Source organism: Zingiber officinale, chromosome 5A (genome assembly GCF_018446385.1).
Source record: "Zingiber officinale cultivar Zhangliang chromosome 5A, Zo_v1.1, whole genome shotgun sequence".
Lineage (NCBI taxonomy): Eukaryota > Viridiplantae > Streptophyta > Magnoliopsida > Zingiberales > Zingiberaceae > Zingiber > Zingiber officinale.
Genome location: NC_055994.1, coordinates 12,845,545 through 12,871,330, shown reverse-complemented (window position 1 = coordinate 12,871,330; position 25,786 = coordinate 12,845,545). Strand labels below are relative to the sequence as shown.

General features: G+C 38.5%; 1 protein-coding gene and 1 long non-coding RNA gene across 2 annotated transcripts; one reads left to right on the top strand and one right to left on the bottom strand.

Moving 5' to 3' along the window:
- Positions 1–4,068: 4,068 nt before the first annotated feature.
- On the bottom strand, positions 4,069–7,627 carry LOC121979431. Its single transcript, XM_042531422.1, has 7 exons — positions 6,814–7,627; positions 6,296–6,723; positions 5,259–6,073; positions 5,065–5,170; positions 4,796–4,987; positions 4,426–4,675; positions 4,069–4,187 (listed from the first exon to the last, which is right to left on the bottom strand). The coding sequence occupies exons 1-7, from the start codon at positions 7,625–7,627 to the stop codon at positions 4,069–4,071; spliced, it is 2,724 nt and encodes a 907-aa protein (XP_042387356.1).
- Positions 7,628–18,538: 10,911 nt separating this feature from the next.
- On the top strand, positions 18,539–19,449 carry LOC121983406. Its single transcript, XR_006112480.1, has 3 exons — positions 18,539–18,592; positions 18,683–18,752; positions 19,387–19,449. It is a non-coding gene; the product is annotated as an uncharacterized LOC121983406 (long non-coding RNA).
- Positions 19,450–25,786: the final 6,337 nt, after the last annotated feature.

The following is a 25,786-nucleotide window of genomic DNA, read 5'->3' as shown; positions in this document are numbered from 1 at the left end:
TAGTTGTGGCAAAGACTGGGGTCTTTCTAGAAAGGGACTTTGTTTCTAGAAAGACTAGTGGGAGCACGTTCGATCTTGAAGAAGTTCAAGATGCGAACAATAGTACTGATGCCTCGATGGAAGTTGAACTGGAACCACAAAGTGTTGTGGATGATGTTGTTCCACAAGGAGTTGAGGAACAACAACCAGTTCAAGTAGACATACCTCTTCGCAGGTCTGACAGGGTACGTTGTCAGCCTCAGAGATACTCATTTCTCTTGTCTGACCATGATGACGTTGAGCTCATAGAGGATGAGCCTACCACCTATCAGGAAGCTGTGATGAGACCAGATTTTGAGAAATGGCTAGAGGCCATGAGATCCGAAATGGAATCCATGTACACCAACCAAGTATGGACTTTGGTTGATCCACCTGAAGGGGTAAAACCCATTGGGTGTAAGTGGGTCTTTAAGAGAAAGACTGACATGGATGGACCTATCTATAAGGGTCGCTTGGTAGCTAAAGGTTTCAAGCAGATTCATGGTATTGACTATGATGAAACCTTTTCTCCAGTAGCGATGTTTAAGTCCATTCGGATCATGTTTGCTATTGCAGCCTACCATGACTATGAGATATGGAAGATGGATGTCAAAACCGCGTTTCTGAATGGAAACCTACTCGAGGATGTGTACATGACACAACCTGAGGGTTTTGTAGATCCACAGCATACTAGTAGAGTATGCAAGCTGCATAGGTCCATTTATGGACTAAAGCAAGCTTCTCGGAGCTGGAATCTTCGATTCGATGATGCGATCAAACAGTTTGGTTTCATCAAGAACGAAGATGAGCCATGTGTCTACAAGAAGGTTGTAGGGGACATAGTTGTCTTTCTCATATTGTATGTGGATGACATACTACTCATTGGGAAGGACATCCCTATGCTTCAGTCTGTCAAGACCTGGCTAGGGAGTTGCTTCTCAATGAAGGACTTAGGTGAGGCATCCCGCATTCTAGGGATACAGATCTATAGAGATAGATCTAAGAGATTGCTTGGCCTAAGTCAGAGTACATACATTGACAAGGTACTCCTTCGGTTTGCCATGCAGAATTCCAAGAAGGGATTTCTGCCGATGTCACATGGCGTGAGTCTTTCGAAGACTCAAGGTCCCTCTTCTAGAGAAGAGAGAGATCGCATGGATCAGATCCCTTATGCCTCAGCCATAGGATCGATCATGTACGCCATGCTATGTACTCGACCTGATGTCTTGTATGCTTTGAGCATGACGAGCAGATACCAGTCAGATCCAGGTGAAAGTCACTGGATAGCGGTCAAGAATATTCTTAAGTACTTACGAAGGAATAAAGAATATTTCTTGATATATGGAGGTAATGATGAGCTAACTGTAAAGGGTTACAGTGATGCCAGCTTCTAGACCGATCAGGATGATTACCGATCGCAGTCAGGGTTCGTGTTTTGCTTAAATGGTGGTGCTGTGAGCTGGAAGAGTTCGAAGCAGGACACAGTAGCTGATTCTACAACAGAGGCCGAGTATATTGCTGCATCAGAGGCAGCAAAGGAGGCAGTTTGGATCCGCAAGTTTATCACTGAACTTGGGGTGGTTCCTAGCATCGCTGACCCAGTTGAGCTCTATTGTGACAACAATGGAGCTATAGCATAGGCGAAGGAACCTCGCTCACACCAGCGGACCAAGCACATACTACGGTGCTTCCATCTCATTCGAGAGATTATCGATAGAGGAGATGTCAAGATTTGTAGAGTACCTACAGAGGCTAACATCGCAGATCCCTTGACCAAGGCTTTGGCACAGAGAAAGCATGATGGTCACACTAGGTCATTAGGCCTTAGAGCCTATACTGATTGGCACTAGTGCTAGTGGGAGATTGTTAGTTAGAGCCCTAGAGTCAATCATTTGATGATTGTATGGACTCATGTATATCATATTCTTGTATATATATTAAGGCATTTGGTTTTGGTTATTATGCTTGTTTGTATTAGTGGCAAATAAAATAAGTATAGTAACGTCCTTGAGTAGAAGGTTCTTACCTATATCAATCGATTGGTTGAATCGATAGTGAGATGATATAGGGAACACTACTCTAAATCATTCCTAGTCGAGTATTAACATTCAGGGACAATGTTAATACAATAAGACTAGCATGTAGGTCAGCTCGATGACTTGATCTCACAAGTCATGGATATAGAGATATCAAGCTGACACATGGGTATGCATTAGAGAATGTATACTGAATGACCCGCCATGAGAAAGTATCATGGATCATTATATGAGTGTCATATACTTTCTCATGTGGCTATTAGTATGACTATTAGTCCTTTGACCTAAAGTCACCATGGATCCCTACATAAGGAGTTATGTACTTTGGTTTCGTCAAACGTCACCCGTAACAGGGTGGACTATAAAGGCGATTACTGGGTATGTAACAAATTATGCAGAGGGATGTGAGTGATGTAGATGGGATCTATCCCTCCCATATGACGGGAGCGACATCAGTATTCTTGATAGAGTTAGACCACGAAGTGCATGGCCATGCCCAAATGAGTCAACATTAGATGTTGAGCTCATTTGATCGAGTGAGTCTACTTGGAGTACAAGATTTAGATTGATTAGAGGATGACACGGTCTATACCTCACATTGATCAATCTAGATGTCAAGGATAGAAGGACAATGTCACATATTGTGAGGAGTCACAATTAGTAGTCACAAGGTGATGTTGGATCTCGACATTTCTTGTAACTTGGGTAGCAATGATGTATTGCTAGATGTCGCTCATTGCTTATGTTTCTAAAGGAGTTTAGAAACATTGCCAACGTTACAAGAACCTATTGGGTCACACACAAAGAACAAGTGGATGGAGATTAGGTTCATATGATGAACCAATTGGATTAGGTTCATGTGATGAACCAATTGGATTAGGTTCATGTGATGAACCAATTGGATTAGGTTCATGTGATGAACCAAATTGGATTAAGAGTAATCCAAATTGGGCTAATTGAGTTGGACTCAAGTTGATTCATGTGTTCAATGAGTCTAATTTGGATTATGACTCATTGAATCAATTTAATTAAATGAATTAGATTCATTATATTAAGTTGGCTTGAATCAAATGGTTAGATTAGATCAACCATGAGAGAGATTTGGTCAAGTTTGACTTGATTTGAGAAGGAAGATCAAAGGTCAATTTTGACTTGACCATTTGCCACCTCATTTGTGAGTTGGCATAAGGTGGACCATTGATGATGCTCCACATCATCATGGTTGCACATGTGTGTGCCACCTCATGGAGGTTACAAATCCCCTCTTTAATGGCCACATTAAATGGGAAGGGGGTTACACACACATGAAGGAGAGTGAATGCAATTCATTCTCATTGATTCCATCTTCTTCCTCCTTAGCTCTCTCTTGCTTTTTTCCTCTCTTTTGGTCGTGGGTTCCAAGAAGGGAGAGAAGGTGGTTGAGTTGTATTCCAAGAGAAGAAAGAAAGGGTGAAGGTCACAAAAGAGGAGACTACTTCTTGAGTGTAAGAGTTTCCTTTCTTCTTTCTTTTTCCCTCCATTTAAATCCTATCTGAGAGCTCTAGAAAGTGCTAGCACACTTGGAGTTCTCTTCTCCATCCTTGAGTGTGAGAGACACTCCTTGTTCGTGTGGATATCATTAGAGGAGTGTCTACGTTGACACTCTCAAGATCCGGCGCCTTTGGACGAGCGGGATTACGAAAGGGCACGCATCGAAGGTATAAATTTCTTAACATGTAGATCTAGGAGTAGATCTAAAGATTTCTAAACTCGTATTTGGTTTTTCGAAATTTTTACCTTGCACGGATCCATGGCTATGGGTGATTCGGGGTTTCCGCGACTCGAAAAGCGGTTTTCGCGGCCCGAAGAACCCAACAGCCTTCCCATTTTCATTGTACACAGGTCGTCCCATGTCATCATATTCAATCGTCGACTTTTTTCCCCATCTTGCAGCAGCAATAAGTCTGCACATTGATGTAGGCCCCCGAGTCTTCTTCTGCCCAGTAATAGGAGGTTCTTCTATTTCAGTCTCTCCTCATAGCTCTGCAGCTGCTAACCCATCAGCATCTTGGTGTAGTTCGGTGTCCTCAACTACACGTGGCTCATCATATTTTGCTATTTTTCGCTGTTTTTTAGGACGCATTTTTCTTTTCCCTGCATATAGGAAAATAAATGATGAGATAACGGTATATAAAGTCTGCAGTGACAATATAATAAAAGAAGACGTGATACAAATAATAACATTAACACATACGAACAAGTAAAAATAATACTAGTAAAAACAATAAATATTAATGCAGATGACATAAAAGTGGAAAACATCATTTTTTCTTGTTTGTTACAAAGAAACCCTTTTTAGAAGATCTAAAGTATCCTTCATGTGTAGGAATACAATGAATATCAACATTATCAATTGGTCGAGCTTCGGGAATTCTGGTCCAAAGATCCTCTTCTCCCTTGTAACATCTATTTGGAACTTGAAGCACTATTGACCACCCTTTGTTCAGCGGGTCAGCAACATAAAATACTTGTCTAACTTGACTTGCAAGCACAAATTCATCCTTCTGGTGGCCTCGTTTGTTCAGATTAACTAAGGTGAAGCCACATTCATCATTGTATTGTATTCCTTTGTCATTTGATACCTATGCGCACTTGAAAAGAGGAACTTGAAATTGATGATAGTCTAGTTCCCATATCTCTTCAATAACTCCATTAAAAGTCACATTCTCTAACACGGGATTCTTATCTTTGACACTACAAACAAGCATCGTGTTGGCAAGTAGAGAAACACCACTGTTTTGACAAACTTTCTCATCATCCCGCTCTTTTGTTTGGTATAAATTGTCATTTATGACATAGCTATCACACTTTAAGACTCGCACACATGGTCCATGGGCTAGCCATCTCAATGACGATGTCATTCCACCATTGCAACTATCGATTTCAGCAGCCACCTGACATGCATTCCTATTAATTAGTGTGATCAAAACAATTATTAACAAATATTGTATGTTAGCATCTTCTACATCACCTTTGCACGAAACCAATCAATGAACCTCTTATTATGAGCATCTTGTATCCACCTTGCATCTTTCTGTTTTTTGGGAAACATTGTCTTTAAGAAGGATTTGTGTTCACTGAAGAAGTAAACTTCTAAAGTTTTATTTTCATGAATACATATGGACTGCCAAGTACATATAATTATTAGTTATGCAGTACACTTACATAATGTATGGAGATATTTCTTCTGTATTTTCTAGAACAGTCAAGTGTGCTTGTTGGAGATCAATTTGTTGGATGATGATTGATGAATTGCTTGCTGAGAATCCAGGAATGCTTGCATTTGGGTCACGTAGTGATTTAGGGACCCCAACAGGATCAAGGTCATTGAGATATTCTGAACAAAATTCAACTGCTTCTTCTGCTGCATATCTCCGAACAATGCAACCTTCCGGATATTTTCGACTGCCTACGTAACTTTTCAACACCTTCATGCATCTTTCAAATGGGTACATCCATCTGAAGTAGACTGGTCCACATAATTGGACTTCACGAACAAGATGAACTGTTAAGTGGAGCATGATATCGAAGAAAGAAGGGGGGAAATACTGCTCCAATAAGCAGAGTGTAACGATCAAGTCAGATTGCAGCTTATCTAACTTGGCTACATCGATAATCTTGCAACAAATATCTTTGAAGAAGAAGCATAATCTTATGACAATATATCTAACATATTTTGGCAGAGAATTACGTATGACTATTGGCAGGAAGTGCTGCATTATAACATGAGAATCATGTGATTTCAAGCTACTCAGCTTCATCTCATCAATGCAGACAAGATTCTTCATGTTTGATGAGAAACCTTCCGAAACTTTTATATCCATTAATGACCTACATACTTGTAATCTCTCATTTTTTGTGAATGAGCATGCTGCAGGAGGTAGATATGTTCTTTTCTCACCAATTTTAGGAGCCAATTGAGGCCTAATTCCCATCTGAACCATGTCCAACCTAGCTGCCACATTGTCCTTGGTTTTTCCCTTGATGTTCATCAAAGTATTAATCAGAGACTCGAAAACGTTTTTCTCAATGTGCATAACATCGAGACAATGCCTAACATGTAGGTATTTCCAGTATGGAAGATTGAAAAAAATTGACTTCTTCTTCCAACATTTACTGAAATTTGTAGCTCCAACATACTTTTCTTCTTCAATGTCTTCCACAATATTCTCCTTTGCTTTTTTCCTTATTTTCCCCTTCACACTTGTTTTCTTTCCAAACTCACATGTTATGTCTGAAAGCTTGTCAAACAACTTAATTCCAGATAATGGCCTACCTGCTTCACCAAGTTCCTCCATGCCATTAAACTCCTTTATTTGCCTCCGATATGGATGAAATCGTGGTAGGAATCGTCTATGCCCAGCAAATGACATTTTCTTCCCATTTTGTAAGTGCTTTGCATAAGTATCCTCACCACATATTGGGCATGCGTAATAACCATGTGTAGTACATCCACTAAGGTTACCATATGCAGGAAAGTCGTTGATGGTCCATAAAAGAACTGCTTTAAGAGTGAAAACCTCCCTTCGATAAGCATCATAAACTCCATCAACTCCTTCCCACAACAGCTGCAAATCATCAACTAGAACCTCAAGGTAGACGTCGATATCGTTTCCAGGCTGTTTCGACCCTGAAATAAGCATCGTTAGCATGATGAATTTCCTTTACATGCACATGTATGAAGGCAAATTATATGTGGCCAGCATGATTGGCCAGCAACTGTAGCGACTACTAAGATTGCTGTGAGGATTAATTCCATCGGCTGCAAGTGCCAAGCGAATATTTCTTGCCTCACTTCCAAAGTCGGGCCACATATGATCCACCAATTTCCATGACGGTGAATCAACTGGATGGCGTAACTGACCAACAACTCTTGTGCTATCTGCATGCCATGTTAAATTTCTGGAAGTTTCTAAAGATTTAAACATGCGCTTAAATCTTGGTATGGGAGGGAAATACCAAACCACTTTGGTAGGAACACCTTTCTTCTCAACATTTTTCTTGGTTAGCTTCCATCTTGATAAGCCACATTTCGGGCAGCTTACGCAGTCTTTATATTGTTTCCTATAAAAGATGCAATCATTGGAACAAGCATGAATATTTTCATGACTCAAAGCCAAACAACTCAACGTCTTCTTTGCTTCATAAATTGACGATGGCAGATTGTGGTTATCTGGCAGCATGTCCCCAAAATCTGCTAGTAGATCTGAAAATAGAGCATCACTCATCCCATGCCTTGCTTTGGTATTGTATAGTTTTACAAGTGCACTCAACTTTGTGTAACGTTTGTATCCCTTATACAGTGGCTTCTCTGCTTCCTCCAAAAACTTCATAAATGCTTCTGGATTTTCTGTATGGTTATCATACGCTGCCTCACACAAATTAACAGTTTCAAAATCATCATGACAATTATCAGTTGCCTGTTGGTTGACACTCGAATTTAATCTATCATTCTCCGCAGCCTCACCATGCCAAATCCAATTCAAATAATTTTTACTGAAACCATTGAAGTAAAGATGCTCCCGAATCCACATAACCGCTCCCTTTTTAAGATTCATACATTTGCAACAAGGACAATGAATTAAATTGGGGTCGATATGTGGATTCTGCAAACAACTTCTAATAATTGTTCCACACCCTCCTCATACTCTTTGGACCTCCTATCTAAGTAAATCCAGGATTTATCCATTATAGTACAACAGAATCCCAAGAAACTTCTTCAGAATTATCGTGCTAAAATTATTTACCGCTAGCTCAATGTGTTCTTTGATCAAAACCTGAAGATACTACATATATGTTAAGCGAAAGTTAGAGTAAGACTGCAAAAAGGTAGTCAAATTCATATCGAGCACAGTTCCGTATTTTATACTCATTCCAACAGCTGTCAATATTTTCTACTCATCATGAAGAAAAATAATGCGTATTTTGTACAATATGTGGATATATAAAGAACGAAAGCATGGGATGACTCATAAATCTCATGAAGTATTGTCAGTGCTCAATAAAAATCTATATTTGTGCAGCTGAAATGCATTCTTCTACATCAAAAACCAACAATTTTAATTGGTATAAACTTTCACAACAAAAAGCAATCCCACAATACACGATCCACAACAACAAACCAAATAAAGAACAACCGAAAACAGAAGTATCTACTCCAAGAAAGCACATGAATCAGCCCTTTAGGTAATGACCTCGTAAACACAGAGACTGAAAAAAAAAAGCAAAAAAAAATTCCAAACACTTGTCTTTGTTGGAAGAATAGCACCAAACCTACAATAAATTGGAGACCGTCTAAAACATGATTTTGCAAAATAAAGGAGGAGAAAAAGAAGAAGAATAAGAAAAAGAAATCGAAGGAAAGAAACCTGGACCTCAGCCTTCCGCCAACTCTGTCAAATTGAAAACATACGGTATATCTCAAACACTTGCAACCTAAACCCTGCGTAAGAAAGTTCAAGTTGCCAAACCTTATTTCGGAAGCCCTAACGAGGAAACCTTCGTCTCTGTTGCCTAAGACTCCAAATCGGAAGCCCTAACAAGGGGGAGTGGAGAGGACTGAAATGAAGGGGAAGGAAGAGGAGGTCCAACAACTCAATTTCGGCAGAGGGGAGCCCTAACCCAAGAAAATGAAAAAGTGGGGGGAAATAAAAGTGGTCTCAAAATAAAAGTTAACTCTTGTACTATTACTTCGGAGTAAACACTAAAAATTGTATTCACGATGTTACTACTTCGGTATTTAACAACTTTCCAATGTAATAGCTTATTTCAGTTTAAAGCGAAGCCCATGTTTTTAAATCTGCGAAGTCTATATTTGTATATACTTCGTCGATTTTTTCAGCGAAGTTGCTTATACACTTTTACTTCGTATATTTAAATTGATGAAGTAAATTGTGGCGAAGTAAAAAGTCATTTTTCACAAGTGGTAGTGTCTTGATACTTTTACCTAGAGGTTTCTCCACATCAGCCTTGTACTCTTTGAACTTATCAAAGCACTCAGACTTACGGCGCATCAGGTAAATGTATCCATATCTTGAATAATCGTCTATAAAAGAGACAAAATATTCAAAACCACCTCTAGTCTAGATAGACATAGGACCACACAAATCAGAATGAACTAGTTCTAACGCTTCTTTGGCAATATACCCCTTGACCTTAAAAGGTCTCTTGGTCATTTTACCTTCCAAGCAGGATTCACATGTTGGAAAGTTTTCCAACTCTAATGGACCTAAGAGTCCATCGACTACAAGCCTTTGAATTCTACTTAAGTTAATATGACCAAGCCTTAGATGCCAAAGATGCGTTTGGTTCATTTCCGAAGGTTCTTTTCTCTTATTAGAGTTAGAATATGTGTTATTAATTTCAATATTTTGCTTTGTGGGAGAAATTGGATTTAAAGTATATAAATTGCCTACCAATGCACCAGAACAAATAATTGTTGGTGCGAGAAGCATCCGACGATTGAACCCAAGTTTTGATAATGGCAAAGAGTTCAAAGTTAAGTCGTGTTGTTATCTAACATGTTGAATGAGTGTTTCAGGAAAGTCCTAACTGCGGTTAGGCAGGTGAAAACCTAGGGGGTGGTAACCCTAGGTCCTAGGGGACGGTAACCCTAGGTGGAGAAAAGTCCTAACTGCGGTTAGCCAAAGGGAAAACCCTAGGAGGCGGTAACCATAGGTCATAGGGGTGGTAACCCTATGCGGAAAGTCTTGGCAGGTCGATGGCTTTAGGCAAAAGTCCTAGGGGGTGGTAACCCTAGGTGGAAAGTCCTGGTGTCGCGAACCAGGTAAAAGACTGGACTAGCCGGGAAGCGGATGTCCAGCAGAATGTCTGGAAGCGTCGAGTGCTGAGCAAAAGTCCAGTCGATCTAGAGGATCACACTGGCAACAGGTAAATCTTCTGAGTGGAGTAGGTGAGGACTCGTTCCCCATAGAGGGAACAGTAGGCGTCGAGTCGACCTAGGGTTTTTGGTCGGAAACCTGAAGTCAGACTCGGACAGTCCGAAGACGGTCTATACTTCATTTATCATAATTATTGTGCTAACTTTGTGTTGTAGAATAGTGTTTGGGACTAACGTATCTTGCAGGTGCAAAGGAGCAACCTAAAGCCTTTGATGAACAGTGTCCGAGGCGCCTTCATGGAGCTTGGAGGCGCCTCGGGTGCAAAAGCTGATCTGGCTACGAAGCTTCAATGGAGGCACCTTGAAGGGGGTATAAGGCGCCTTGGAAGGCGCCTTGAGCAGGGTATAAGGTGCCTTAAACAGATGAAGTTCGACCAGTTCAAGTTTCATCCACGCGGAGGACTCGGCAGCATGGAGGCGCCTTGAACAGCCTTCAAGGCGCCTTGAACACCCTTTATAAGGGGGTTTCGACCAGCACTTCAATCAATCAAGTTCCAGGCTTTCCTTCTTCAACGTGCTGCTAACAAAGTCATTCCGAAGTGCTGTTGCGACATTCCGACGACCCGGAGCTCCAATTTTCTTTTTTCTTAAGTTTTCGGTACAAAGTTATATCAATACTTTCATTGTAATTTGTAATTCTTATCGAGCTTATAGTTGTTGCCCACCGAAAGCGATCAAGGATCGCGGGCCTTCGAGTAGGAGTCGCCTTAGGCTCCAAACGAAGTAAATCTTCCCTGTGTCTCTGTGTTTGACTATTTTTATTCCGCTGCTTATTACTCTGTTACTTTCTCGTACGATTTACGATTCCGATAAACGAACGATTTAGCCACGAGCGCTATTCACCCCCCTCTAGTGCAGTCTCGATCCGACAATTGGTATCAGAGCGGGATCGCTTTGAACTGGTGCAACCACCATTCAAGCATTTTTCGTGGCTTTGTCGTTTGTATAGGGTAAAAATAAAACCTTACGCCTTTCGTTTTTTCCCTCTAAAATTATTTTCGAAAAATTCATTTTCATCCTTTCACGGTTTATTAGTATTGATAAAATATTGAATTTGGCAAAATTTAAAATAATATTTTTTAAATATTTTTTAATAATATTTTATTATTATTTTATTATTTTTTCTCGAAATTGGTGAACTTCTATTTCTATCCTTCCATACCACACTGCTAATCCAGGATCAAGTCCTGGTACATTTTTTTTGCTATTTTTTATGTGCAAGGTTCTTTTAAAATGACATTCCAAGAAGGATTTTGCACCGTCTGACCGCCGCTCTTTTATGGCGAGGACTTTGGATATTGGAAGAACCGGATGGAATACCACCTCAAGACGCAAGTCGAGATGTGGATCATCATCTAGACCGGACTCGAACTTCCACGTGACGACACCGGAGAACTTATCTCATGCATCAACTGGGATTCTAGCACAATGAAAAAAGTTGAAGCCGATGCCAAAGCAACCTGCATGCTGTAATGTGGCCTAACCAATGAAGAACTGAACCGCATCGGCCCCTTCGCAAGTGCAAAAGAGTTGTGGCAAAAGTTGATGAAACTACACGAGGGCACTTTTGACGCTCAACTAAGTAAGCATAATTTAATAAATGATTTATTTGAATTAGATGAGCAGAATAATACTACTTCGGCCGAGGAAGGTATTACGATGGTTGCAGGTACAAGTAAGACAGAGGAAAAGATATGGTCTGAGTCTTCAGATGAATCCGGGTCCGACGTAGAAGAACCGTCGAGCTTCCTCGCTCTACTAGTACTAGCAACCGTGGCGGAAACTGAGTCCGAGTATAAGTCAGAAACCGAGAGCGAATCCGAGACTGAGTCTGATCGAAGCCACGAATCCGCATTCATTTCCGAAGGACTAAAACCCACTGTAAGTTCACTACTCGCAGAATTTCAATTAGATAACTTGCATGAATTATTACCTTACTTAGTAAAAAAAGTTGGCTAAATCCAACGTCCGGGTTAAGTCGCTCTAAAAGGAGGTAACAACTCTTAAGGAAGCGACTGACTCGAGTTCTTTAACTGAGTCAGTTCAAATTGGAAGTTCAACTCAAGTCCAACAACTTGAGGAAGAAAATTTCAATTTGAAAGCTCAAATTAAAGAACTCAAGGACACGTTGGAATGGTTCACCTTGGACTCCAAGAATCTGGATTTGATTCTTGGAAAACAGCGAGCTGTTTACAACAAAACTGGACTTGGATTTAAAACTAAAATAAAATACAAATCATATTTATCGCTAGTTAATAGAAATAATAGAAAAATTCTCCAAGCATGGGTGCCAAAATCCAACTTGGTTAATCAAGTTGGAACTGGTCACTATTGGGTCCCCAAGGATCAAGTCTATTACCTTGATAGACCATATCGAGGTTATGATCCAGGGGGAGCTAATAGAAAAACAATATTAAGAACATAATTCAAATTAATATTCAAATTAAATTTGAAATTAAATTCAAAATTCAAAATTCAATTAAAAATTTGAAATTAAATTAAATTCGAAATTAAATTCAAAATTAATTCAAAATTAAAAGTAAATTTTAACTTAAGTTAAATAAAAATAGATGGAGGATCTAGACTCGCTGGCACCCCCAACTGAACTACCCGACAGGGTAACTGAACCTAATCTACCCGAAATGGGTAAACAAGAGTAGACTACCCGGCAGGGTAATTAAGGTTAGATAAAATGGACTAGGTTTAACTTGATCCACGGTACCAGTGAAGTTTTTGGATGATAGTACGTTAGGGAAGTTGGGCATCGCTTGTCTAGGAAGATATGGCTTTGACCTAGTGCATTTGGCCAAGTGGAACTGACCCCTTAAATGGATCCTAACTAGTTAGACCAAAGTTTAGTATTAAGTTCAATGGGTAGGACTATTTGGAAAACCTCGAAGGCATGGTTACTTTAATGAGTTCCTTGTGACTCACCATAGCCCAGAATTTTATCCAAAGAATGCTTATTTGTTGAACCCAAAGCTAAACCTGAATCTAACACAAAGTTAAACCAAACCCTTAAATTGAACTTCAATTCATCTCACAACAATTATAGGATTACCTGATTGAAAACTTAGATCGGGTGAGATGACTAAGAAATTTAAAATTTCAAAATTAAATTCGTTACTATAATTCTATAATTAAATTCTTAATTAATATTATTCTTTCAAAATTATTTCAAAATCATTTTAAAAATCTTTTTAAAACTTCATTTCAAAATTATTTTAAAAATCTTTTAAAACTTCATTTCAAAATTATTTGAAAAATCTTTCAAAATCATTTTAAAAATCTTTTAAAACTTCATTTCAAAATTATTTGAAAAATCTTTCAAAATCATTATAAAAATATTTTTAAAACTTCATTTCAAAATTATTTGAAAAATCTTTCAAAATCATTTTAAAAATCTTTTTAAAACTTCATTTCAAAATTATTTGAAAATTCTTTCAAAATCATTTTAAAAATCTTTTAAAACTTCATTTCAAAATTATTTGAAATATCTTTCAAAATCATTTTAAAAATCTTTTAAAACTTCATTTCAAAATTATTTGAAAAATTATTTTCAAAATTACTTCAAAAATCTTTTAAACTCAATTTCAAAATTATTTTCAAAAATTACTTCAAAAATCTTTTAAACTCAATTTCAAAATTATTTTCAAAAATTACAAATTATTTGAAAAAACTTTCAAAATCATTTTAAAAATCTTTTTAAACTTCATTTCAAAATTATTTGAAAAATCCTTCAAAATTATTTTAAAAATCTTTAAAGTTTAGGGCTCTGATACCTAATCAACACCAATTAGATAATTTGATTGTTATTTAAACTTAACTCATGCTTGGACTTAAGGACTAACTGAATAAATAACCTAAAATTTTAGCTACTCTCTCTCTTCAACCTAAAAATTAACAAGTTCTTTTTCAAAAATAAGTATTATTTTATTCAAAATTAAGCTAAGTCCCTTTTTCACTTAAGCTATATTTTCAAAATTTAATGTTTGCAAAAGGCTCAGCTAAGTGACTCATATAGCAACTTTCAAACTTAGCCATCTTTATGAATTTTTGTTGAGTTACCTATTAGATTCATTCTATACTTAGCTAAAAGTATTAAAAGCATATTCCTTTACTTGCAAAATTTAACTCATGGCTTTCAAAAAAATTTTTTGCCAAGTAAAAAGAGCTTTCAAAATAATTTGCCTCCAAAATTCTTTAAAATCTAGCTAAGTTTTTCTAAACTTAGTTACATATTTTTTTCTCTTTTCCTCTAAAACCAACTAAGTTTACAAAGAGGCTAAAGCCATCCTTCAAGTCATCCATAAATTAGCCTTTTTAACTTAGGAGAAAAATAACTAACAAATTTTTCAGTTACTAGCTAAGTGTTTCACAAGCATTTTTCCAAAGACTAAAACTATTTTTTTCTAAAAACTTAAAACATGCTTTCCGACTGGCTTATTTTTTGATATATGGCAAAGGGGGAGAGTAGGAAATTCAAAATCATTAATTCAAAATCATTCAAAATCAAAAGTAAAAATCAAAAGTAAAAAGTGTTTTATTAAGGGGGAGAGTAGGTAATTCAAAAGTAAAACTTTATTCAAAAAGGAAACCCTGTATTAAGGGGGATCACAAAAGTTTAAGTGTTAGCTTAAGTTAGGCGTTCATTTGAATTTATATACTTAAGCTTGCTCACTTAAAACTTTTTAATATACTTATGCATTTGTTTTACTTAACTTTGAATTTGGGTTGCCATAATCAAAAAGGGGGAGATTGTTGGTGCGGGAAGCATCCGACAATCGAACCCAAGTTTTGATAATGGCAAAGGGTTCAAAGTTAAGTCGTGTTGTTATCTAACATATTGAATGAGTGTTTCAGGAAAGTCCTAACTGCGGTTAGGCAGGTGAAAACCTAGGGGGTGGTAACCCTAGGTCCTAGGAGGCGGTAACCCTAGGTGGAGAAAAGTCCTAGCTGCAGTTAGGCAAAGGGAAAACCCTAGGGGGCGGTAACCCTAGGTCATAGGGGGTGGTAACCCTATGCGGAAAGTCTTGGAAGGTCGATGGCTTCAGGCAAAAGTCCTAGGGGGTGGTAACCCTAGGTGGAAAGTCCTGGTGTCGCGAACTAGGTGAAAGACTGTACTAGCCGTGTAACGCCCCGCCCCTCCTGCTAAGGTGACGGGGGTTACTTGCGACACATACATACTTAAACACAGCGGAAGTCTTACTTAGAGAATTTAAAAACATTTTCTTACTTAAAAATTCACCATAGACATAAAAGAACCACATAGCATACCTATCATAAATTTTGAGTCTTAATACCCAAACACATACTTAAGGTCATGGAGTCATAAAGTAAAAAACATCAACATGGCAAATTTCTTATTAAACAAAAGCAGGTCATTTCTTTTAGCCAGTCCACTACTGCACACATCTTTCTAGCCCCTCCTGCTGCTCCCCTAGTACATCCATTCCTTGCCTTTATCTGTGGTACAAGAAAGTAAGCTGTGAGCACTCATGGCTCAGTAAGTTCCTTTCCTACTCACAAAAACCGTAAAGCATATTAAAATCACAAGTCATAAGGCATAAAGACAAATGTATCATGTCAAGAGCATATCATGGCATATCGTAACATAACATAAAGTATCATGGCATAACATAACATGATCATCAAACGTATCCTGTCATAGTATAACATCATCATAACTATCATGGCATAATCATAAAGTATAAGCATGGTAAACTCCTAACATATATCATGCAACATATGCAACATGTCTTTTGAAAACTTATACAATACATACTTAAACATAATCTCAACATGATTGGGGCCCCCCGGCTTGTACCACATACATAAATGCGCGCGTCCTATGTAGGTCCAAGGTAGCAAGTCTTGAACCCTACAAGGCATACATACTAGGCCCGTTTCTTAGTCCATCGACCTAGGGGCACTTAGGAGCTCATCCCTAACGAGGCCCGTTTCGTAGTCCATCGACCCCGGGGAGCTTATGGAGCCCACCCTTGGTACAAGCCATACATAAAGTAAAGTAGCATGCCTTACATATCATAGTTCTTATCATTTCATGCATATCATATTTCTTAACATATCTTAAAACATGCATATTTGGGCACACAGCACATGCATGAATCATAACATACATCATGAACATATCACTTATCATAAAGCATGCATATATGGGCACACAGCACATGCATGAATCATGGCATACATCATGAACATATCACTTATCATATCATAAAGCATGCACATATGGGCACACAGCACATGCATGAATCATAGGTTTGCATAACGAACGTACCATTTTATCATATCATAAAATAAGCATATTTGAGCACATAGCACATACATGGGTTATAAGCATACATGAAAGAACATATCACATATCATAAAAAGACATAACCATTCATGGAATCATTACATATCATCTCTTGATTCATTCATAGCATGTGAGGTATATCTAGGTCACTAAACCCATATGGCCGAAAGTCATGAGTAGAGGCATGATCTCTAGACAACATACAAACATAAAAATCTCATGATATCTTCACATACTAACATAAGAAAGGTCATAAGCATGTTAACCTAAATTTTTTAAGCCCTCCTAGGTTTCTAATTCTTTCATGGCCGAAACCTTTCATGAAGAGAAATCAATTCTAAGCAAACATGCAACATGTAACCCTAAACTCATATCATATCATATTTCATAAGGAACTACTTAAGCATATTTAGTTTGGGTTCTAAGTTCCTTAAGCTCCTAATCTTATCATGGCCGAACCCTAACATGTCTCATTCTAGGTTACAAGTAGCATGGAAGTGTTGAACCTTAAGCCAATATCTTATACATTTTCATGAGGGACAACATAAGCATATTTGTTTTAAATTTCAAGCTTCCTAGACCCCTTAACTCAAGGTGGTCGAAACCTATAACTCATGGAACTAGGTTTTTAGTGGCATAAGAGCATGGTAACCACAACTACAATTCATAGTACTTATCACAAGAAACATTATGAACATATGTAAGTTGGTTTCAAAATTTCTCTAGGCCTTTACTCTAGTATTGGCCGAAACCTATCAAGCATGAAACTAAGTTTCTAGTGGCATAAGAGCATGGAAAACACAACTACCTTTCATAGTACTTACCACAAGAAACATCATGAACATATATAAGTTGGGTTCTAATTTTCCTACGCCTTTAATCCAAAGGTGGCCGAAACATATAAGCTTGATTTTGTTTTTCATATGGCCTAAAAGCATGGAAACCCTACGCAATTTTCATGGTATCATAACAAGGAACAACATGAGTAAATTTAGTTACAAATCTACACATCCTAGCTTTCAAAACTTGGTGTGGCCGAAAGTTATATATAACCAAAATTCTATGTAACAAGCAACCATAAAAACATCAACTAGTTTCATATTATTTTATCAAGAAGGTCATGAGCCTCCTAGCCTTGATTTCAACTTTCCTAGACATTCAAATCTCATCATAACCGAACCTTCATAGGCATGAAATAAGATTCATAACTAACATACAATCATGTCATAACATTTTAGCTTCATATCTTGTCTTAGGAAAAATCTTAGCATGCTTAGTCTTAGGTTTAAAACTCTTCTAGGCCGTTACTTCTTATGTAAGATATCAGAAAATTAAATAATAAATATTATTGGACGGGAAAAATTTTATTGGATTTTTCCAGAATTTTTAGAAATTTTTCGGGATTTAAACGGAGTCCGTATGATCCGTTTTGAGGAGATGGATTCGGGGAACAAAGGAGACCTATTTGGATACCTAATTAAGTGGGAGTTGATTTAGGAATGGACTTAGACTTTAATTAATCAAATCTAGGTTTAAATCCCAATTTCCCTAAATTTTTCCCCCGATTCTTATTCTCTTCCTCCCCGATTTCCTTCTGCCCGAAACTCCCCTTCCTCTCTCGCGCTCTCTCCTTGCCTGATCGCCGGTCGCCGCGAGCCCACCGTCAGCAACAATCTCTTTCTCCAGCGTGTCTCGGCTGAGCCTTCTCCCCCTCTCGTAACTCTGCCCTAGATCGCCAACCGCGCCTCCTCACGCCATCGCCCGACGCTATGCCACAGCAGTCGCCGGTGAAGCTCGGTGTTGCGATTATCCGAGGGTTGGCTTACCATGTCTCTCTCTCCCTCGATTTATTGGTCGTGCCCTAGCTGTTCTTGCATCGTTTCTGCCCAATTTCGGTGGACACCGCCCGACGCCGTGCCGCTGTCGTCGGAGGAAGGATCGACGCAAAGGGGAGGTTAGGGCTAACTCTCCATCTCGCTTGGGGACCTCGATCAGTGCCGCTACTAGTAGGGGTGGCATCTCCTCTCCTCTCTCGGCTAGGAGCACTGCAATCCACGGTGTTGATGCTGTCAATCGCCAGCACTGATCCACGCCAACACCCGAGCCCTAACTGCTTCCTTATCATCGGATTCTCTATGGATCAACGAGGACCATTGCCCTAGTTCCTTCCTCCGATCACTAAATCATGCCCTAGCACTGCCGCTGCCCTTCCTTGTCCTGGATCAACATCACGGTAGTTGGAGGGATCCTTCTTTGTGTGATTTCAGATCTGGATTTAGGGTAAGTATGTAGACTTTGATTGATAGCAGGAGGAGTTCTTTCTTGGTTATCTTGTTGGGCTGATTTCATGTCCTGGAATTTCGGTGGCAGATTTAAGGGGGGCTGGATTTGCTGTGGCGATTCTTCTTCAGCTGAGGATTGAATGAGGAAGGCTATTAAGGTTAGTTTTTATGGTTAACATTGATCCAGTCAATGAATATATTGATACTAGCTTTAGTATGTGTTATTATGTGGTGGTTTGGTTAGTTGTTGATGGTGATATAGGTAGATGTGGATTTATGGTGGAGATTTGATTTTAATGATAGATTATTGTGGGTTGATATCATTATGTGGTGGATTGGTTTAGTAGTGATGGATTGTAGAAATTTATTCAAGTTGTTTTGGAGTTAATCTATAATGGTTATTCGGTGAATGATTTATACAGATAGATACATGATCATTATTGGTGTTGATGAATTGATAAGGATTGGTATTGTATTATGTTGGAGATTTTGTGATTTGTGGGTGCTTGGATAAATTGTGATCGGTGGATTTAGAAGGGGTTTATAATGAGGTTGATTAATGGATGAATTAGGGTAGGTTGTTATGTTGGATTTAATATCGTATTGGATTTGGATCACTAGTTGGAGTTAAACATGATCGTTATTGGTATGTGTTGGATTGATTGAGGATTGTTTGGAGGATTAATCAGAGATCAGATTTAGTTGGAGTGATCCTAATTGGGTTAGGCTTTTATTTAGCTGTTTGATTCATATGAATTTAGCTAAATGAAATATATCTATTGATTTATACAGGACTTTGATGTGGGATGTTCATCACGATGTGGGATTTATGTTATCATGATCGACAGATAAAGGCGGGTATTTCTTCCTTGGCCTCTATGTAGATTTTCTTGTACTTAGTGCATGGATATTATTGGATGAATTAGGCTGCTTTATCTTATATCATGATCGGTTGCTGTTTTTTCTGCATGATACTAATGCTTGACCCTTGTGATGATCTATTTTAATTCATATACAGTCTCCACTCTTGATATCTACTCTGTTGTGATTACACGTGTAGAGTATGGCTTGTAGGGATTGTCGGGTTGTTGGTATTCCCATGCTGATTGGGTATATGATGTGGACTGTACATAGATGGGTATGTGTTGTAGGAGTCATCTAGTTGACCGTGCATTTACATGTGGTGTGTACATGCGTATTTGTCATGTACTTTTGGAGGAGTTGTGTTGATTGTATGTTTAGAGTATATACACATGTCTGTTGTATTGTTATTGGAGGATACATGTTGATTGTACTTATCTTTTGTGTACATGTGTCTGGTGGGATTATTGGAGATTTTTGGTTGATTATACATGTGTAGTGTGTACATATGTTTGGTGGGATACGTGGAGGTATCATGATGATTATACTCATGTTGGAGGTATTTATGAGGTTTGGAGTTATTGCATGGATGATGATTTTATATATATATCATGTTCATCATTCATTGCATCTGATGACCATTGTCTCCCTTGTGGTGAGAGAGTCGTCAGTTGGTTTGGTTTAGCGCCGCACACTCGGCCACTCATGGGTAGTGGTAGCTGGAGCAGTTGCCGCTCGTCCTGTCGTGCCACCCGGTCACGAGGTTTAGTGAGATCCGGCGTTGTGAGCAGTCAGGGACCCTGATGCTATTTAGCTAGATAGCTATTAGCGGACTGTCCGCCTCGACCACTATATAGTGGGCTGGAGGGTAGTACAGTCGTCACAGACCCAAGCCTCTCGGCCATACAGGGGTCGTGGTGTTCGGAGAGGTGGCGGGGGTGACCATGGATCATGCATGCACTTTTGCATATGATGCACGGTGCATCTGGGGGTTATATTTGCATACATGCCTACTAGATACTAGTTGCATGTGTTTGTGGTATGTTGCATTTGTTTGCGATATGATTGTTGCATATGGTTGTCATGCTGCATACATGTCATTTATTTTACATGTATATGCAGTCGTATTTATATTGCACAGGTGTCAGGGGTATGTCTGTTGCAGATCCGGTGAGTTTACTGATCATTGTACCATGTGTCGATTCCAGATTGGGTATGTATCTGTCATTATGCTAGTTGTGGTTTGTACAGTTTATGTCAGGTTATTATGTCAGGTATGTTCAGATGCATTGATCATGATAGTATGATCATGTTCTTATTCCCTACTGAGACTGTATACTTGTGATCTCCATGTTGTTTATGGACCATGCACTATCTTTTCTATTACCCGCTGAGTTACCTATACTCACCACCGCATGTATACATTTATGTTTTCAGGTAGCCTGTAGATGGTTGGTGTCGCTCGGAGTATCCTGTCTGCCGGGTCCTACGTCACATCCGAAGACTGTGTTCGTTTTCTATTGTATATTCTTTTCTTATTCGTGACATTGTATTTGTGTTTAGCCATGTGGCTATCTTATTCTTTTGGTGTTGTATTTGTGTTTAAGCCGTACTGGCATGCATTGTATCTATTTGTCTTGTGTGGGCTTTCCGTTTTCGTTTTTCCACTGTGTTGGTTTTTGGTACAGCCGTGTGGGCTGTTTTATATATAACTGCGTGGTTGTAATTGTTTCATTCCAGCCGTGAGGGCTGTTATTATAACTGCGTGGTTGTGTATATAAATATTCCAGCCGCATGTGGCTGATGTATTTTGCTTGTAGTGATGCTTCATATTGTCACTGGTACAGGGGAGACTCTGCCGGATTTTTGTCTGGCAGGGACTCCTTGGGGCGTGACAATTTAGTGGTATCAGAGCAGGTTTACGATACTTGCTATGCGTTTTGGATTTTTCGAGATTTATCTGATACCAATTTAGTGGTATCAGAGTAGGTATGATGCCTGTTATTCGTGTTTTTGGATTTCGTGATTCGATTTTCTTGATGTGACTTTTCGGGTTTTGGGACCAGGCAGCAGCAGGACATCTCCCGGGCTATATGAGGTATGTTTGCATATTGTTAGCATACATTTCTGTTGGTGTATGTATTGTTCCTCGTGATAGTTAGTTATGACATGTGTTAGTACTCTTTGGTTAGTACATGCCTATTTGTTGGTAGCATGCATTGCATGTGTTGGGTCAATCACTGATCACGGTTGACCTAATGGAGATCAAGGATTACAGTCTCAGGGGATTCATCATATTATACTACCAGTAGTTTAGTGTCTATTACTACTAGTTGGTTGAGAGGTAGAGTCGTATACCAGTCTCGATTATCATTAGTTGTGTAGTGAATGATATCGGTATACCCATGTTGAATCAGTTAGTAGAGTATCAGTTTACTCCTGTTGAGGATTGATTTACTTGGTTGACTTGTGTAGTTATGGTTTGACTTATTACCCTTGTTGACTTGGACAGTTGGGGTTTGACTTATCTTAGTTGGTTTTGTGATCCTATTAGTTCGGTCAGTAGAGGATCGATTTACCCTTGTTGACTTGGGTAGTGGTGTATCGATTTACCTTAGTTAGTTTCATCAGTAGGTGATTGATTTACTCTTATTGGATCAGTTAGGAGATGATCGATTTATTTTGTTGGTCCGACCAGTAGGGGACTGACTTACTCTACTTTTAAAGATTCCTATCTTTGGGATGTTTCATACTTGGTTAGATGTTTTGACTTGTACCGGTGTAGAAATGACTGAATTGGCCGTATACCATTATCGGCTTAGTCAGTCTATAGAGGATCGATGTATCCTATTCTATGGGGACTTTGACTATGGATTGTCTGTACCTGGTTGGGGGGCTTAGAAGGTACATTCAGATAGGATACCGCACGGTGTGGAAAAGTGTAAAGCTACGTTCTTAACACTTTGAGATACAACCGTTACAAGGGTATAACTTTGAGAGTACATTCGGATATGATGATCTTCGAGGGGTAAAGCGTTGATTGACAGATATTTTGATCAGTTGTTTAGTTGTAGCGTTCCTCTATCTTTGTGTTCATTGCTCGATACTGGAGGTTGCTGAGCCTCAGGATGGAGCAATCGCAGTTTGATGGGGTACAAGACAATGGTTAGACGACTCAGCTAACATTGTCTCTATCAGGGGGCTCAAGACCTTGACCACGTGATCATTGTACCAGATCTTGTAGTCTATATCTCATATTAGAGGGTTTGACCTGTTATCGGTATTTGTTGAGGGACATATATAGGATGATGATGAGGGTGGTGGAGATATCTCTTTGTTAGGTAGACACTTAGTCAGCGGGTTGTGTGACCCTATGAGTTTGGATCGACATTCTTTTACTGTGGATATTTGATTATCGGAAAGAGTGAGATGATGAGATTTGGCAGACTTTTTTGGATACGTTTAGTTTGTTAGTAGTGGAGGTTGAAGGTTGGATACTTTTCTTTGACTCTATCTTTGTTTATGAGACTATCTGGTTTGATTGATTGATGTTTAGGATGATTTTGATTAGTGGATGTGTGAGATCAGGTGTGGTGATATGTTGTCCTTTGATGATCTATTAGGGGATGCTTGACTTGATGATCTATTTGTTGGAATGTATACTGAAAGCCTAAGCTTTGTAAACATTTATTATGAATAAAGAATCACATTTGGTCTAATTGTCTACATTTGTTTGTAGTTGTTCATTTAATTTATATTGTAGATAACATAGTATGTGGTGTCACATACAGAAGATGATGTTATCAGTACCTTATAAATTATAAACAGTAGCTCACGACCAAAATGGAAAAGGAACAAACCATTAGAAGGTCGTAGTGTAATTAGGTATTAGTTTATCTTGACTATATAATTACACTAGTACACTCAGAGTGTATTGAGTAGGACCATTTGAGGTCGTTTCTTTTATACTGACTTTATAAAGGAACAAAGACCTCAGTTATTATGGAAGTGTGTGCTCTTAATCCTAATATAATAACAAGCACATATATTTGATATTTATTTCTTTAATTTATCAATGGGTGAGATTTAGTTCGTTGAATCAATAAACCCGATAAGTTGGGAAATGGTATCACTTATAGTGTGTGTTGTTGATTATAGAAGGAAACTGTGTCCTAGAGATACTAGGTTGATAATGTCCTCAAGAGGAGCTCATAAAGATTGTCATGTTAAACCCTGCAGGTGGACTTAGTCCGACATGACAATAAGGTTGAGTGGTACTACACTTGGACTTAGATATTAATTAAATGAGTTGTCAGTAACTCATTTAATTAGTGGACATTCGATATCTTAAACACAGGGAGACTAACACACTCATAATAAGAAGGAGCCCAAAAATGTAATTTGGGATTGGTGCGGTAGTTCAATGATAGTTCTCTAGTGGAATGAATTATCATTGATAAAATTAAGTTGTGTGTTCGGGGCGAACACGGGATGCTTAATTTTATCGGGAGACCAAAACCAATTCCTCCTCTCGGTCCCTATCGTAGCCTCTTATTTATAGAGTTCTATACCCACCTATACCCACCTTCTATACCCACCCAATAGGGGCCGGCCAAGCTAGCTTGGGAACAAGCTAGGGCCGGCCTAGGTATAAAATTGGGTGGCCGGCCCTAGCTTGAACCCAAGCTAGTAGGGCCGGCCAAAATAAATTAAAAAAGAAATTTAATTTTAATTTTTATTATTATGTGGAAGATATAATTTAAAGAGAATTAAAATTAAAATATCTCTCTTGTAAAAGATTTACAAAAGATTAAAGAAAGAGATTAGATCTCTTTCCTTATTTGTAGATTGGAGAGATGCTTTATTTTCTCTTTAAAATTATTCACATGTTAATAAAATTAAAATTATAGATATTTCCTTTTATTAACCATGAAGAGATTTTAAAGAGAAATTTTATTTTTTAAAATTTCCGGAAACAAATTAGGAAGTTTTAATTGTTGATTAAAACTTGTCCTCTTTTGTTTTCCAATGATGTGGCCGGCCACTTGAAATTGATTTGGGAAATTTTATTTTATTTCTCTCAATTAAATCAAGTCAAGGAAATTAAGGAAATTTTATTGTAATTAAATTTCCTAATTTGCCTAGGCCAAGGAATATAAAAGAAGGGGTGAGGGTGCCTTCATGGGACACAACCTCTATTGTTTTCTCTCCCTTTTTCCTTGGTGTTGTGGCCGGCCATTACCCTCTCCCTCTCTTCCTCTTGTGGTGGCCGAATACTTCATCTCTCTTGGAGTTCTTGTGGTGGCCGGATACTACTTGGAGAAGAAGAAGAAGAAGGAGAGAAAGTTAGCATCTCTTGGAGCTTGGTTAGTATTTTGATTTTCTTCTTTGGTAAAGTTCTTCCTTTGTGGCCGAACCTTGCTTGGAGGAGAAGAAGGTGGTTGGTGGTTTCTCATCTTGGTAGATCGTTGCCCACACAACGTCCAAGGTTAGAAGAGGAATACGGTAGAAGATCAAGAGGTTTTTCTACAAGGTATAATTAGTAAATTTTATTTCCGCATCATGCTAGTTATTTATGGAAATAATACCAAATACAAGAGGCTTATGATCTAGTATTTCGAATATGTTTTTCGATGTTGTGTTCTTTTGTTTTCTTTCTTTTCCTTGTGATTTGATTGTTCTCTTTGGTTAACCTAAAGTTATTTTAGGAAATTAAATATTAGCTTTCTATTAAAGGTTTTGTCTAGTCGGTGGTGGTTGCTCCCATATCCAAGAAGGCCATGTGCCTCGCCACGTCAGTACTGGGAACCTTTTATGGAAATTAGTATTTAATGGAATTAATAACTTAAGGAGACTTGGGTCGAACGTGTTAAGTTCCGCAGGAGATCCAAGTTAAAACCTAAAAGAACAAATAGATTAAGTTTTGGATCAAACGTGTTAAGTTCCGCAGGCGATCTAAAATTTAATTTAAAAGAACACATGGTAGCTAGGAAAAAGGTTCAGACCTTTGTACAAAATTTTTGTACAGTGGAACCTCTAGGTTTTCCGAGTAGCAACCAACACTATTGATTGGTACTTGAGGTTGATAATGACATGGAGTGTGGTGTGTCTGTGATATTTATGGATTTGGTGATTTGTAGTTAGTGATAGATTACAGACTTGTTGTTGATGATCTTATGGTGGAGAAGCTTGCGGTACGTACATTATGAGTCCTTGGTGTTACCATTTAGGCATACCGTGCCTAGATGTTTACATGGACTCAGTGTACTTGGTATTTTTGGGGTTTGGATCAGTTTTCATTGTCTTTATTGGCGAGGTTGTGATCTATTCC